Raw genomic sequence first — 16,016 nt, 5'->3', positions numbered from 1 at the left:
TAGAAGTTTGAAGCGAAGGCAAAGTACAGCTGCTGGTGAGCGCTTAGCATATTAGGCTCCATAAACCATTTCAATATGCACATTCCACAGGTCATCTCTGGGGACCCAGGGATCTCTGAGGTACACTAGGTATGCCTAGAACTGCCAGGCTGGGCAACAAACAGCCTTGGAATTCCTGAGTCACATCTCCTCCTCTAACCCCTCCCCAAATCCGTCCTTGGTTTCCTTTCTCCTCTCTCCATCTGCTTATCTTTCCTTGTTCCCCTTTCTCATCTTCTTTCTCTCTTTACACCAACTTCTAGTCTCCTGCTTCCCTTAAACATATGACAAAAGTCAGATGGCCTTGGAAACCCTGTGTCCCATCACTCTCCCTCCCCGTTCCCGAACACACGCACACACAGACCCATGCACACTTGCCCAGCTTCTGTTAGGGGCAGTCCAGGAAACAGAGAGCCTAATTCCTCCAAACAGATAGACTCATAGAACCTTAGAGCTGGAAGGAAGGACGGAAGGAATTAAATGCACTGTGCTGGGAGACTTTAAAATCACCTAGTCCAACCCTCCAGAATTTTGAGATGAGGAAGCCTCGGCTCAGAAAGGTCCTAGAAAGAGCAGAGCCAGGACTTCCCAGGCCTCCTGACGTCCAGTGTGCTTTACATCAAACACACATGCATGTCTGATCTGATCGCAACACTCCCAGAAGATCAGCCCTGGGGGGCTTCCAAAACCAAACTCCTTCAAGTGCCCATGAAGGCCCAGGGTGGTATGACCCCTGCCCACCCTCCAGCTTCACCCTGAACCATGTTCCAACCATGGTTCTTTCACTCTCTTTAACCTGCCAGGCTCCTTTGCAGGAACTTTTTCCCTTATCTAGAACATTCTTCTCTCCCTTTTCCGAGTTAATCTTTAGTCCTCTTTCAGATCTCAGGTCAAATGGCCGCAGTGTATGCTCTCATAGCAAGCACAGCATATCTTTTGTAACATTTATCACAACTGTAATTTTACATTTATTTTTGATGACCCACCCACCAGACTGTGCCTTTCGCAAGAACAGGAACTGGGTCTGGTTCTGCTGACTGCTTTGTCTCCTGTGCCTAGCAGAGGCTGGCCCACTGTCATTGTTCAAGAACCATTTGAATGGGAGAGTGCCTCCCTTGGTCCACTGGCTTGGTCCTGTGGGGCATCAGTAGGCCCAGCTCTCCCTACTCCACGCCCCACCTGTCTTCTGTGGAAGGAGGGGCTGAGGATATCTGCATCCTCAGAGGCAGTGTTGGGGCAGTAGGGATGCTGTGGGCTTTGGAGGCAGAGATCAAGGTTTGAGCCTTGTTCTGCCATGTACAGCTCTGTGACCCTGGGTAAGACACAAGCATGCTGACTTATCTATAATAAAGGATGGACACTCAGATCTAGCTCAGAGGACGTCTGTGAAGATTGAACCATTTTTTCTGACACAGTACTCCGTAAGCATGGAAAGGAAGCTGCAAGAGGGCTCCTGGCAGTGGCGAATGAGGTGCTAAGGGACTGTGTCAGGTTTTTCATCTCGAAGAATGGAGGAAAGTCCTGTTAAGGACCTCAGTAATGATAAAAACTTCAAAGGAGGCTTTATTTTTTGTTCTGGGAAGGCAGCCAGGAAAGGAGAGCTAGATTAAGCCTGGAGAAAGACAATATCTGCATCTTCATTCACTGAAGGGATGACAAGCTTGGAAGGTAGCAAGGAAGGGATGGGGGGATGCAGAGAGAGGAACCCCCTCAATGTCTAGGACAGCAGCACAGAAGCGTGGAAGGAAAATGGAAGTGCCGTCTCCTGGCTAAGTTAGAGAGCACCACTCAAGAGTTGCAGTGAACTTGAAACATGAAGGCTTCCAGTTCCTTTAGTAACCGGTCCTCTGCTCTTCACACAGTGGGGCTCAGTAATAAGAGGGACCATTTGTCAAGCACTTTCTAGGTAGCAGGCACTCAGCCAAGCAGCCTAGATGTCTGGTTTTAGCCACTCCTTACAGCAACCTGTGACTCTTAGTACAATTATCCCCCACTTTACAGACGGAGAACCAAGATCAGAGCAGTGGGGTAACTGGCTCAAGGCCACTAGGCTAAAGCCAGAGAGTCAGGATTCCAGAAGCAGTGCTCTAAGGAATGCGGCATAGAGTGAGCTGAGGAAAGGAGAGAGAAGTGAAGTCGGAAATGAGAGACGTGAAACACAACTGACCTCACGTGCAGGGTGCTTGGCCGGGAGCCTGTGAGAAGAGAGAAAGACGACTGGGGCACTTTGAGGGGAAAAGGATTTGGGCTACAGGATTTTCGGAAATCAGAACAGGGCAGATGGAAACCATAGCAGTTACAGTTCCAAGTTCATAGATTTAGATATTTAGACTTTAATACTGTATGATTTCACACACACACACACACACACACACACACACACACACACACACACACACACACACCAGTCTGCCACCATGTTAGAAAACTGATGTTTTCTAACCTTGTCAGCTGGGCCGATCTGCTGAGGAGGCCTGTCTCTGCAGGCTCATCTCTCGAGCAGTGACTTCCAGTGTGAGTGGTTACAGGTTCCCTAGCTTTCTGACCAGCTACACACAGACCATGGCAAAGGGCTTCGGCTGAGAGCTGCCCTGACTCTAGCTGACCCCGCACACAGTCCAGCCGGCCACATTCCAAATCCAGGAACAGCAGGTGATGAGGGTTCTATGATACACTTTGAGTTTTCCTTGAAGCCCATCATCCCCAAGCAGCATCGTGACTTTCCAGGGCAGTGCATCAGACTGCTGAGAACACTGTCCAAGTCACCGCACACACACCCTGAGTCTTGCTGGACCACAGCATCTCGTTTCCTCCTCCTGGTAAGTGCAGCTCCATGGCGGGAGGAGGAAGGAGAACAGCGTGTGTGTGTGTGTGTGTGTGTGTGTGTGTGTGTGTGTGTGTGTGTAAAAATACAGTGCAGAGAGGGAGATGACTGGCTATGAGGCAACCCTTCCCTTCTCCGATGCCCCCCCCATACACACAGCCCCCCAGTGTAGCCTGGAAGATTCTCAGGTGCAACATGGAAGAATTACACAAAGGAGAGAAACGTGTAAAGGAGGGAGACACACAGAGACAGACCTCTAAGCCGAAATTTTTACTTTTAATTATTTAAATATGGAAACCTCCTAACATAGAGGAGGAGGAGAGAGACCAACCCCTGGTCACAGCTCCACTCGTGGGGACAACAATGCAGATGCCGAAGTGAGGGCAGAACTCGGCACAGACACCCAAGGTTGCCACTGTGCCCACTGGCTGAGGTCCTCCGAGAGAAGAGAGCTCAACGACACTGATGTGGGAGCCACCTCAGTCTTCTGTGACCTTGAGCAAGCTCCCCAGTCTACCGGGGAGTGGAGGGCAGGGTGCAGTCCGCATCAGTCTTTGGCCCTCCGCCTTGGCCTCCTGGGCCCTTGACCTCGCCCAGCACAGCAGGCAGTCATCTGCACATGGGCCCTTGCAGCATTGCTGGCCGCAATCCACGACAAGGGCTAGGCTGGCCCGACCGGCTGAGTCCCGTAATTCAGAACCCCAGGGTGCGGGTGCAGGGAGACGGTGAGGTCTCAGCCCCCCGGGGCCTCAGCCCAGGAGTCACGTGGTGGAACACCAGTACCAGGTGCTGGGCCCACTGCCCAGGAGCTCCTCTGAACCAGGAAGGGCCAAGCCTTCAACACACCCCTTCCCCGGACAGGTCCAGGCCTGCCGCCATCACCAAGCGCCCGGCCTTCTCACAAGATCTGCCTCCTACCCCTCTCCATCCTCCAGAAGGCAGAAACAAAAGAAGCGTGGGATGAGCAATGAACACAGCAGCACATACAGGGAGCAGGACACAGAGGGTTTGAGTGGACACCCTGTGCCTTGGAAGCTCTTCTTTCAGACCAGGTAAGATCAGAAGGTGACTTACACAGGGACAAGAGGTCCTTCAAGCTTGCTCAAATGTCACTCTCTAGCACCATTTAACATTACAACCCCATATTCTACCCCTATTCCCTATTCCCTTTCACTGTTTATTGCTTATACTTTTTCCAAAGCACACATTTTATATTCTATAAAATAATTATATTATAAATTATTAAGTCTCTAGCCATCAGATCTCAAAGCCAAGGAACCTCCTGATCAGCAGAACTGAGAACTAGGGCCCCAGAGCTGGTGCATGGCTCTCCCCTACCTTAGGCTTTTAGGACTCACTGACACTTAAGGGCAGTGTGATGATGGAAGGAACGAGAAAACTGGGGCGAGGCAGACCTGCGTGCTAGCCTACTGTGTGATCTTGGGCATATTCCTTAACTTCTCTGAATCTCAGTCTCCTCATCTGTAAAACAGGAAGAATAATATCCACCTCAGAGAGCTGCTGTGGGGACTGAAGAAGACAGCGTGCAGAGTAACCAGCATGGTGCTGCTCCTGGCCATCTTCTGGAAGGGTACTCTGGCCACCACCACCAAGGACAGCGAGACCCAGGGGGTCAGCAGTTACAACAGGAGCCCCAACGATGGCATCCCCTACACAACTTGTTGGACACTAGTGACCCATTAGGATCCTCACCCAGGTGTGGAATTATAAACCATCCCTCTGGATTCACTCCCCAAAGGGAAATCATAGAGCTTTAAGTATTCTAAGAGAGAATGAGTCTAGGATGTTTCCTAAGGCATCCTCGGTTACGGTCCTCTTTAAATGCCTGCAATCCAGGACCTTCCAAAAAAGTAATCCTCTCAGGCCAGGTGACAGGACCCACTGGCATCTCTGTTTCTGGGACACTCCTCAAAAACATGAGAGAAGACAGAGAATGACATGGGTACCCGTGGAGAGCTAGCAGTGCCCTTCTCTCTGCCCAGAGGACGCTAAGCACATTCCCTTCTGGGACAAGATGTGAATCTCTGTGCACCGCAAGACTCACGAGCCCCGTCAAAATGCAGTGCCTGGGCCCCCGTCCGCCCACTCACTATGCTCTAGCCGCCACGGCCACTGTTTAGCCCCCTCAAACAAGTGAACCGATTCCTCCTCTCCCTGGCACCCTGGCACTTGAGGCTTCCACCATCTGGTCCACTTTGGAGTCCGATCCTCACGAGTTCCCTCCTCTTGGTCATTCAGACATCAGCTGAATGTGACCTCCCCCTGAGTCCTGACCATCCAATCCTAAAGTAGCCCCTCCCTGGCCCCAGCCACCCCCCCTGCCCATTATTCACTTACTCTCCTTCCTGTCACTTGGTTCTACTTTCTTCAGAACACTTACCATCTCTGATATTACCTTGCTCATTTATGGGCTTACATGCTTATTGTCTGCTTGCCCTTCTTGAACCTAAACCCCACAGAAAACGGTCACCCTTCCTGCCCTGCCCACTGCTATATACCCCACGCCCGGAACAGGTTTTCAACAACTATCTGCTGAACAAAGGAATGAAGCCATCTACGACCAAACCATCTGAGGAAGAACTAAGGGGGCTCGGTTTCAGGTGTGAGACCTGCAGAGCAACCGGAAGACAGGCCCCGAGGGGCCCAGTGCTCGTGAGCACCGCTGCACGTGACTCCCATCCGCCAGGGCACGAAGTCCGGCATCTCCTCTCAGGTCCAGCCAGTGTCTCCACAGCCCCACAGACTCCCTGGCAAACTGCCACGCAGGGCTCGCCGCAGACAGTAAGAAGCTAGTTCTGTGCTCCCTCAGCTCAGATGTCACTAGAACACAGGTCAGCTTGAGAGACCGTGGTTTCACACCTTCTCCAGTGCTTTGGAGCTGGGGAACCTCACCATAACTTCCAATATGGGCTGAGGAAATGGAGGGCCTTCTTAGGAAATCCGGGTTTGCCCTCCTCCTCCCTAGTTAAGGCAACCAGGAGGTCTCCTCCAGACTGCTGGATAGGGCACCTCCCACTCCAGTAGCTCCTCTGCCCAGAGCAGTGACCCAGGCCAGGCCCCCCCCACTTTGGCCCTGGGGATCAAGAGAAACTCACTCTCAGAACCGACTGGCCCCACCACGGCAATGGGGGCTGTGCTGGGCTCTACGGCACCTGAACCCTCTACCCAGCCAACTAGGGAAGGGGCCCAAGTCAATCATGGATGTTCGACTAAACTGAGTCCCTCGAAGAGGCTATCTGGGGACCACCTGGCCTCCTGGAGCAGGGGGGCTCGAAGTGTGACAGGTGAGGGGTTGGCTTTTCTGTGGAGAGAACAGCAAAGGGGGAACTCTGGAGAAGAGACACAGGAGCCACTAAAACCGAGGGGTCTCTGCCCAGAGACCTCACCCACCTCCGCCAGACACACATCCCCCCGCTACCCCACCCTCTTGGAACGGTTTCATTTCCTTTCAGAAAACTTTGTTTTGGTTTGATATTTGCCTCTAGGCCTCCGGGAGACTTTTCTGAGCTTTGTTTTTCTTCTTGTTTCTAGGATACCTGAGCCACTCCTAGAGCAACGAGCACAGTAGGAACTAGAGAGTGGGGGTGGGGTTAGGATCACCAGATAGGGAAAGGAGAAGAGGAGGAGGGAGGGAAAGAGCCTACTTGGCTCACATAGACTCTGGTGGCCCCTAGACACCCCTGAGGCACAACGGGACCTCTAGCACACAGCAAAACGAAAATACTCAGAAAAAGGGGCCATTTGCAAAGAGAGAACTTCAAGTTCTAAGAAATCAAAAGGTCAGGGAGTAGATCATATCACCGCCCAGGGCTCGCCCAAGCCAAGCACACTGAGGGAACCTACTAGATATCACAGAAGGGAAGCTTCCATATACCATCTGGAAGGCTAATGACTCCCAGACACGTGTGCCAGGCTGGGCCCTGCCCACACACAGAAGCACACATCCTTGAAGCACCAGGCCTGGGATCAGGGGCGTCGGGGGAAGAGGTAGGGAGCACGGCGCCACAATCCCTAGGGCAGGCACACTAGGCTCAGCACATACCAAGCAGCAGCCCAGGTCTTTCCTGCCCATCTCGCATCCAGCCCCAGCCCCACCTCCAACAAGAAGGAACCTGGCTTTCCCAGGCAGAGGCAGGCACGAGTGGAATTCCCCTGAGGCGGGCAGCGCGGGGTATCCAGCAACAGAGGTCATTCATCAGCTTGCTTCTGGAGGGGGAGAAGGAGGCCAGCTCAGCCTCCGCAGGGTAAAGCTGGTGCAGCTCTCACAGCACCCCCACCACAGACATCAGATGCCAGAGGGCTGCTCAGGAGAGGCACTGGCCCCAGAACCCAGGGGCAGAAGTTTCCCTGGCGTAGACTAAGATGCCCATAAATTGGGTTCTTCTCGTACGTAGGGCAGGTAGACAGTTACACAAAAAGGAGCTTTTAAAAATTAGCAGAAAGTCAGGTCTTCCCCTACCCCACACCATTTTAAGATTGAGAGCTTTGTAGTCAGACTACTTGGACTGAAATTCCAATATCGACACTTACTAGCTGTGTGACCTGGAGCAATCTGCTTACCATCTCTTTACCTTAGTTTCCTTCACTAAATGGGATAATAACAGTACCAACCTCACAGGGTTGCTCTGGGTATTAAATAAAATTATTCCTTGTAAAGTGCTTAGCAAAGTGCCTGGCATGGAATAAGTTGTTGATAAAGGGAGATTTTTGATGGATGATCAAATTAAGAAAATCACATACTAGTACAAAAACTCCAAGAGTGACTGTGGAACTCAGCCTGGGAAACTTGGCACTCCCGAGCGGACAGTGGGGGAAGAAAGGTCGAGCAGTGTGGCCTTCCTATTCCTGTGCTCCCGTGCCCAGCCGCAAGGTACAGAGGTTGACAGAAAGCACCAGAAGCAGCATCGGCAACAAGCCTCCCAAAGAAACACTTTTGCAAAAGTCTAAAGAAACTATGGCTGGGGGTTTCTCATCTGCAGGGACAGAGGAGTCAAAAGGCAGCAGGGGACAGAAGAACACCAGCCCCAGAACCCTACTTTTCTTCCACGGCACTGACATTTCTCCAAGTGACGAGAGTAGGCAAATGTTCAGAGGGGTGTTTTCTTTTTCTTTTCTTTCCTCTTCTTCTTCTTTTTTTTTTTTTTTTTTTTTTACAATTTTCTTTATTTGAGGAAGCGAGAGAGAGAGAGAGAGAGAGAGAGAGAGCACAAGCAGGGGGGAGGGGCAACGGGAGAGGGAGAACCTGACTCCCCGCTGAGCAGGGAGCCTGATGCGGAACTCGAACCCAGGACCCTGGGATCATGACCTGAGCTGAAGGCAGACGGAGCCACCCCGGCGCCCGGTATTTTTCATAACAATAGCCAAAAAGTGGAAACAACCCAAAAGCCCATCAACTGATGAGTAGATGAAGTGTGGGACATCCATACAACGGAATGTTATTCGGCCGTAAGAAGAAACAAAGGACTGATACCTGCCATGACACGCATGAACGTCAAAAACATTATGCTCAGTGAAAAGCACCAGTCACAGAAGGGCAAATAGTCTACTTAGATGGAAGGATTCCACTTATGTGAACTGTCCAGAACAGGTCAATCTATAGAGACAGAAAGTGGATTAGTGGTTGCCGGGGGCCGGTGGTCTTAGGGGGAGATGGGGAGCAACTACTAATGGGTATGGGGTTTCTTTTCTGCGGTGACGAAAATGTTTGAAGACTGTGGTGATGGTTGCACAATTCTGTGGATATGCTAAAAAACAATGAACCACACATTTTAAATGGAAATTGTGTGCTACATGAGTCACATCTCAATAAAGCTGTTTTTAAAAGTGACTAGAAGATAGATATTAAAGATGGTGCTGGGAACTGTGTGTGATATAAAGTGTGAATCTGTATGTATGAACGGATGGCCAAAAAACAGGACAGGATGGCAAGAAGGACAGCATTCAGCAAAGAGCCTTGACCTGGCCCTATATCTCCTTTACAGAAATGGTACCAAAACATTCACCTGGCTACATCTCCCAGAAGAAACCAAAAACCCCTGCCCAACTGGGTTAGCATGGTTATAAACTCCCATGCAATAAGCCTTCTTCCAATGTACTTACCCTGCTGGGTAGGCAACTAAACCCGATCGGGGGTCACAGGCAAGTCCTCTGCCTCCAGACACTGTTATTCCAAGTACCTTCTCCAAGGTCACCTGTTAGAGCAAGATAGAGAAGTGACACATGGACAGAGCAGGGTTGGGAAGGAGCAAATGCTGACTACTTTCTTCAGGAGAATAGGGCTACTGACTTCTCCAGGTTCTGTCCTGGCCACAGGCCCCTTGATCACATGGGGAAAAGCCAGTGTGCATCGCAGGCTTTTAACAGGGCTCAATCTGTGGGGACCCTGGGAAAGAAAATGAAGAGTTAAAGCTCACTGGTGGCCACAGAGGAACAAGCATTCCCCCAATCCAGGAAGGCTCCATTTACAAGATAAAGCCTTGGGTCCCCAGACTAGCCTCCTGGGTATCTGAGAGTCAGGGGAAGTCACGGATCTTCGTGCCTTGGCAGGCATGAAAGAAAGGCTACTCTGATCAACCAAGAGTCAGAGGAATGTTAGGTATTAATCAGGTGACTCATAATATCTCTGATCTTTGCATCCCATCACGTTCTTCCCCCCCATCAGAGAACTCTACCCACCCCAAACATCTGCCAGTTCAGATACAGACTACGAGCCTAGGAGACAGAAACATGGCTTAATGCTGTGTTTTGCAAAGCACAGAAGCTCAGAGTACTCTAATTATTATTATTAAGCCCCACTCCCACAGAGATGAAAGGGAAACATGTGTAAAGTGCTCAGAGATTCTGAGGACATGGCCACATGCGACATTCACCATCACTCTTACCAACAATATTGTTACCCAACGCTGGACGCAGCCCTGAGGCGCACACTGAACTAACCTCAAATTACTTCACTGGCCTTTCTGCTAGATGAGCCCATGGGAGATTCAGAATGCCCTGGAACTTCTTCTCACTCCACCTCACTGTCTGCTACAGAACAGCACGCTTTTCACTCCAGGTCCACCCTCTAGTACTGTCTGGACTCTGTGCACTGGCCCTCCTCAGAGATGTCCTTGGTCTCTCTGTTGGCTCAGAGAGAGAGGCATCTGAATTCAGAAAGGCCATGTAAATAGGCTAGACCGTACTCTGCTAAGAGTCTTGGAGGCCCTAGGAGGGTGGTGTGAATCAGAAACACTTCAGGAGGATTCAGGTCTGTAGTAAGGTGGTCTACTCCTAGTCCAGGCCAGTTTCTAGAGAGGGGAAACCCAGATGGGGCACCTGGGTGGCTCAGTCAGTTAAGCATCTATCTGCCTTCGGCTCAGGTCATGATCCCAGGGTCCTGGGATTGAGTCCCATATCGGGCTCCTTGCTCAGCGGGGAGCCTGCTTCTCCCTCTGCCTGCCACTCTCCCTGTTTGTGTGTGCTTTCTCTCTCTGACAAATAAATAAAATCTTAAATTTTTTTTTAAATAGGGAGGGGAAACCCAGATTCAATTAGGGTGGTTAGGATCTCTCCTCCTCTCTTACTGTCCCAGCTGGTGAGTTCAAAGTCCTTCTAGAAGGCTGGTTTAAATTCTTATCTCCAAGGACCATTTTAGCTTGAATTAGGTTGGAAAGAAATGCCCTTGGTGGCCAAAGACCAAAATAAATCCCCTGGGACATGAGAGTTAAAACCTGTTCCCCAGGAAGGCCCCCGAGAGTCTTCTGTGCTTCCTGGGGATATGGCCAGCAATTTCAACATGTATCTACTCACTGACAGAGGCAGTTTAGTCCCACGGCCAACCCACAGCCACCTGGCAAGCACCAGACTTGCCAGCGACCCTGGGGCATACCCGAGGCACTAAGCCTAGTGTGGGATAAACTAACTGCAGCCTCCTCCCTGTGTTCTTGATAGCTTGCCCTAACTTATGCCTCCTTCCTCACCGTGATGCCCTGGCACCCAGTCACCTTGCTGAAAGGCCTGAGCACCAGACACACTGACTGGAGAGCACAAAATACCCCTGCCTGGGGAAGTGCGGGGGACGCTCAGTTCAGTGCCCCACTGCCCATCCTGGCACTGTGCCTCCAGCTATCCCAGAGGGAGGGTACTCAGGAACATTCCTGCTGCACCAACTGCCTACTGCAGAGAGGAGAAAGAGAGGAACCCAAGGCCAGCGTTACCCACACAGAGGGGAAAGGTCACAGAATCAAGTGCAGCGAGCCAACAAGCTGCGCAAATCCTACTCCCTTCCAGCGAATCATTTCGGGCAAATCCTTTGGATTCAAATTTGCATCAATCCCTCGCTTATGCTTCAGCTTTGGTCCCAAAGAATTAGACCAGTCTGTTCGTCCTGAGCTCTCCTTCCCTCTGACAGGAATTTGGGCAGGTGTTTTGTGGACAGATGATCCAGTTCCATAAAAGATTCATTCTGAAACTAGCTTGGACTTTTCAACAGCAAGCTAAAGCAGGAAGGAGCTGTCAGTTACTCCTACCTTTAAGGCCAGTGTTCATCAAACATTTTTGACCATGACCCACGGTAAGAGAGACAGTTTAGAAGTTTACATCTTGAGCCGGTATATTGATACATGTATGTGTGTGCATGTGCGTAAAACTGAAATAAAAGTTGCACAAAACCATACTCTGATTGCATATGATATGCTCTATTTTCTATTACATTCTATTCCATTAAACAATGATTCTGGTCATGGCCCACTTTGTTGATTTCGTGACCTACAAATGGGCTGGAAACTCCAGGTGGAGAAGCTGCTACAGATCGTCTTTTCTCACGGGGCCTGGGTTCCAGGCTCTGATCTCTGGCAACCTCTGTGTTCCTCAGGCCCTTTCCTCTTAGGACGCTTGGCGGTGGGACAGGCATCCGGGATAGGAAACCCCACGGGCAGAAGTTTGCCTGGGCTCAAAACTTGGCTTATTTTCAAAGGATTTAGGGTTTTTGGCTTTTTCTGACTTTCTGAACAGCTCTCCAAAGACAAAAAAAAGGCAGTTTCCTTTGGCTCTGTGGAGTGGGAGGAGCAGAGGAAAAACATTCAGGGGCATCAGCTGGTTTTTATTTTATGTTCTAACTCAAACCAGCTTCCTGTTTGCAGGGAGGTTTGGGGCCGAACTCCACTTTCAAAGGATCTGAGAGAGTCCAAAGCTCCTGCAAGGCCTCCAACATCTAGGCTTATTTTGAAAGGGCCCAGCATAATGGAAATTATAAATGGACTCTCTCTCTGTCACAGTCTCCAGATCCTCTCATTCCAAAAAGGTGATGCAGCTTCCATCTCCCATAGAAAATGGAGATAAACCTGAATGCCCCCTGCAAACACACCACCGGCTAACACCCAAGTTCAAGCAGTCGTGCGCCAGAACCAGCTTCCAGGGGCTCCGGACGGCTGACTGTGCCCTTCCTTTCCCATCTCCTCATTCAGTGACGGCACACTGGTAGCTTGAAACCACCATGGTGGGAGCACTTACACCCTGGAAATCAGCAAATGCTACAAATCAGGGCCCTTTTTTGTCCCGAGAGAGCCTGTAAACATCCGGCAACACACCACTAAGTTCGGGCCGCTGTTCTCTCTCACCTGGACTATAATCCCCATGTGTTCTCTCTGCTTCAGACCTTGCCCCCTAGAGTCTTCTTCTCAACATGGCAGACCACAGAGCTTTTTTAAAAATATATATGAGATCACGTCATTACTCAGCTCAAAACCCTCTCCGGGCTTCCCATCCTTAAGTTCAAATTCAAATACTTTACCCGGTTTACAAGGCCCTAACTCATCTGGCCTCTGGCTCCCTCTCTGACCTCATTTCCTACACTCTCCTCCTCTTCCTCCACCCTGGCTGCCTCCGGCACCTCAAGCAGATTCTAGCTCCAGGGCCTGCCTATGCTCTCCCTTCAGTTAAAATGCTCTTCCTCAGCTCGTCACACAGCTAATGCACTCAGGTCTTTGCTCAAAGGTCTCCTCCTCAGACAAGCCTTTCCAGACGAACTTTACTGTTATCATTCCATACCTAGCCTATGCTGTTTTATCTTTCTTCATAGCACTTAGATTCAGGTAGTGACCCAACACTGATTATATTTCTGTCCACATACCTACAGTCTGTCTTACTGCCCAGATGAGGCTGAGCACAAAGGGAGCTAACGGTACAGGTAACATTTTGTTTCTTAAGCTGATGGTGGGCACACAGTGGTTCGTTCTATTATGCTGTATGTCTTTACTATATGTCTTAAACATTGCACAATGTTAAAAAGAGAGAAGAGATATGGTCTAGGACGTGGCATGGGGCTCAGTACCTCACGAACCACATCCTTCTCTAATTCACACCATTGACTGTCTCTTCATCCTTAAGCAATGGCTTTTTGATACTCACTGACTGAACAATGTTGGGGGAAAGGGTACAAAGCACTCAAGAATATGAGTTTTTGTTTTATTAGGTCTCTCACTTAAGTGCTTCTAAGACTGCATATTTTTAGGATGCTCTGACATGCCGTTTCCAGTGGAAGCTTCAAGAATCACTACCCCTTCTCCTGACTGCTAAGCGTGGCAGAAGAAACGAGGAAGAGTCCTTTCGCCTGGGACCCTGAGTGACTTTGATGAACAGAGCCCCTGTGCTAACCCACACTGAATATGAGTATGAGCAAGAAATAAACTATCTGTTAAGTCAGGGAGATTCTGAGGTGATTTTGTTACCACAGCATGACATAACCTGGCAATTTTCATACTTTTTGGTCTCTTACACTCTTTGGTTTCTTTACACTCTTAGAAATTATCAAGGACCCCATAGAGCTTTTATTTGTAACCATGTATTAGAAACTACAATGGAAATAGTTTAAAATACTTGTTAATTCATTTTAAAATAACAATAAATCCATACATGTTAATATTTTTATTAAAAATAACTCCATCTTCCAAAACAAAACAAAAACTTAGTGAGAAGAATGGCACTATTTCACATTTTTGCAGATCTCTTTAATGTCTGGCTTGATAGTAAACAGCTGGATTCTCCTATGTGCATCTGCATTCAATCTGTTGTGATATGCTATTCTAGCTGAAGATGAAGAAAATCTGGCCTCATTTGGATACGTAAAAGGGGACCCCAGGGATTCCCAGGCCATACTTTGAGAACCAGAGACCTAGCCTGTCCTGAATACTATAGCATTTTTCCACATTAGGAAGCAAGCCCACCGGTGTGCGAGTTCTGGCCTCAAACATCCTTGAGGAAACTGAGGCAGGGAAGAGGTCCTATGAGAAAACAGCTGTCCTCAAAGTCTGGGATGGGGCCCAAGGTACTGAAAGGAAAGTCAGTTACAAACCCTCACGGCCTGAATGCCAGTGAAACCTAGGCAAAAAGACAACCAGTCCAGGTAACTGATTATGTCCAGTGACTTGGGACACAACCACTACAGGCAGCTGGTACCCCGATACAGCCACACAGTTCTAGAATATCCCTTCCCGCACAAGTGAAAACAGAAGAAGACAGCACCCACATCACACTCTACAGCGATCTCCTCCGCACCCAAAATACAGCCTAGAAGCAGAGAAAATACTCAAGGTGTGACCCAGCCTTTGCTTTGGCAGATGGAGAGTGCTGAGACAGGGGAAAGCCTACACCAGCCTGAGAGAGGGTGTCATCTGTCCCCAAGAATCGAGGCTGCAGGAGGGCAGAATTACTACAGATACACTGCGAAGGAGGGCTTGAATAGCCACCACTCCCGGCATGCACTAGGCCGGGCAGTATTGTACCCTCCTGAGAGAAAGAAGGAAAGCAAAATCATCCCTCACCTTAATGAGATAAAGGGATAACGTCATAATAGCCTATTCCCAAGAGAGAAGGAAAGAATAAAGCCAACTGTTTAAGTGCTCTTCTGGCTCTCATTAAAGCAGATGGAAAAAACAGGTGGCTAAGGGGCAATAGGGCAACTCGCTCATACTAGGTAGAATAATATTTTCCAAACGTGCAGATTGCAGCTTATTGATGGGACTTGAAATTGACCGAGTCAGTGGGTAGTGAATAAATACAACAGAACACAAAACAGATCTCACGGCATGTAGTAAGGGTAAGTATTGACCGTGAAACTTTTGTTTGGGGGGGGTATGTATTCTGGGTCACAATATAAAATGTATTTCTTAATGTGGGTCATTCACAAAGAAGTTTGAATATCACCAGGATGTTATGGGAGATCCTAAGATGAAGAATACACAGACTCTACCCCCTATTCTCAAAATCCATTAGGGAAAATTAATGATATATTTACAAAGCAATCCAGTATGTGATAAGGGTCATAAGAAAGAGATAAACTGCTCAAAGAGGAGGAAGAGAAATGATTTCTGAACAGGATCAGGAAAAAGGAAAACCAAGGAAGCTTTCTTGGAGGGCGAGATGGTATTTGACCTGGGCCTTGCCGTGAAGATAGGATCTTAACAGGTGTCAATACAGAGAGAAAGAATTCTCAGAAGAAGCTGCACGAACAAAAGTTTGGCAAAAGGAAATAACAGAGCAGGTGAGCACTGGTGAATGCAGATAGTGTTAGGAGAGTAAGCCAGGAGAGGTAGATGCAACCAGACCAGGAAGAGCCTTGAATACCAAACTAAGTGGGGTCATCTGTAGGCTCCGGGAAGCCACTGAAGGATTTCAGGCTGGAGACGCAATCAAAGATGTGTTTTGGTGATGATGTATATGAGAAAAACGACACAAGCAGGGAGCCCGATTAGGAGGCCGTTATAACAGTTTAGGTGAGAAGTAAGAGGACCTAGACCTGCATGAAGATAGTGAGAGTAGAAAAGACATGATGGATTCAAAGGTAATAAAGCAAATAGAATCGGCAAGACTGGGCACCAGACAACTGAGGGAGAAGAAGTCAGAAGACTCAGATTTTGAACCTTAGAGATAGGGAACATGAAAAGAAATGGTGCCAGGATCAGAATGCAGACCTGGGTCTGGACAGAGGAGGAAGGATGGGAGCCAATGATGTCTGTTTTAGACATGCTGAATCCAAGACACTTCAGGGACATTTAGTAGGAACCACAGGACATTCACTTTAGCAACATAAACATGGAATTAAATGCTTGGGAAAGAGGTCAGGGCTAGAAATAGGTATCTGAGAATCATTCTCATG

At 49.1% G+C, this 16,016-nt stretch overlaps 1 protein-coding gene across 6 annotated transcripts in view; it reads right to left on the bottom strand.

The window, feature by feature from the left end:
- Positions 1 to 16,016, bottom strand: part of MAPKBP1 (mitogen-activated protein kinase binding protein 1) — a 50,382-nt gene that overhangs the window by 17,918 nt on the left and 16,448 nt on the right. For 5 of the 6 annotated variants that reach the window (XM_045771290.2, XM_045771306.2, XM_045771299.2 and 2 more), the window contains one exon: positions 8,984 to 9,075. The exons of the other annotated variant lie outside the window; for it this stretch is intronic. In XM_045771290.2, the coding sequence (XP_045627246.1) occupies positions 8,984 to 9,075 (92 nt within the window). The remainder of the gene's footprint in view (positions 1 to 8,983; positions 9,076 to 16,016) is intronic. 6 annotated transcript variants of the gene reach the window in all.

The sequence above is a fragment of the Ursus americanus genome, chromosome 36 (assembly GCF_024610735.1).
Source record: "Ursus americanus isolate L20-20 chromosome 36, mUrsAme1.1.p, whole genome shotgun sequence".
In the NCBI taxonomy this organism is placed as follows: Eukaryota; Metazoa; Chordata; class Mammalia; order Carnivora; family Ursidae; genus Ursus; species Ursus americanus.
The sequence above is the reverse complement of the archived record's forward strand: the minus strand, read 5'-3'. Positions and strand labels throughout refer to the sequence as shown.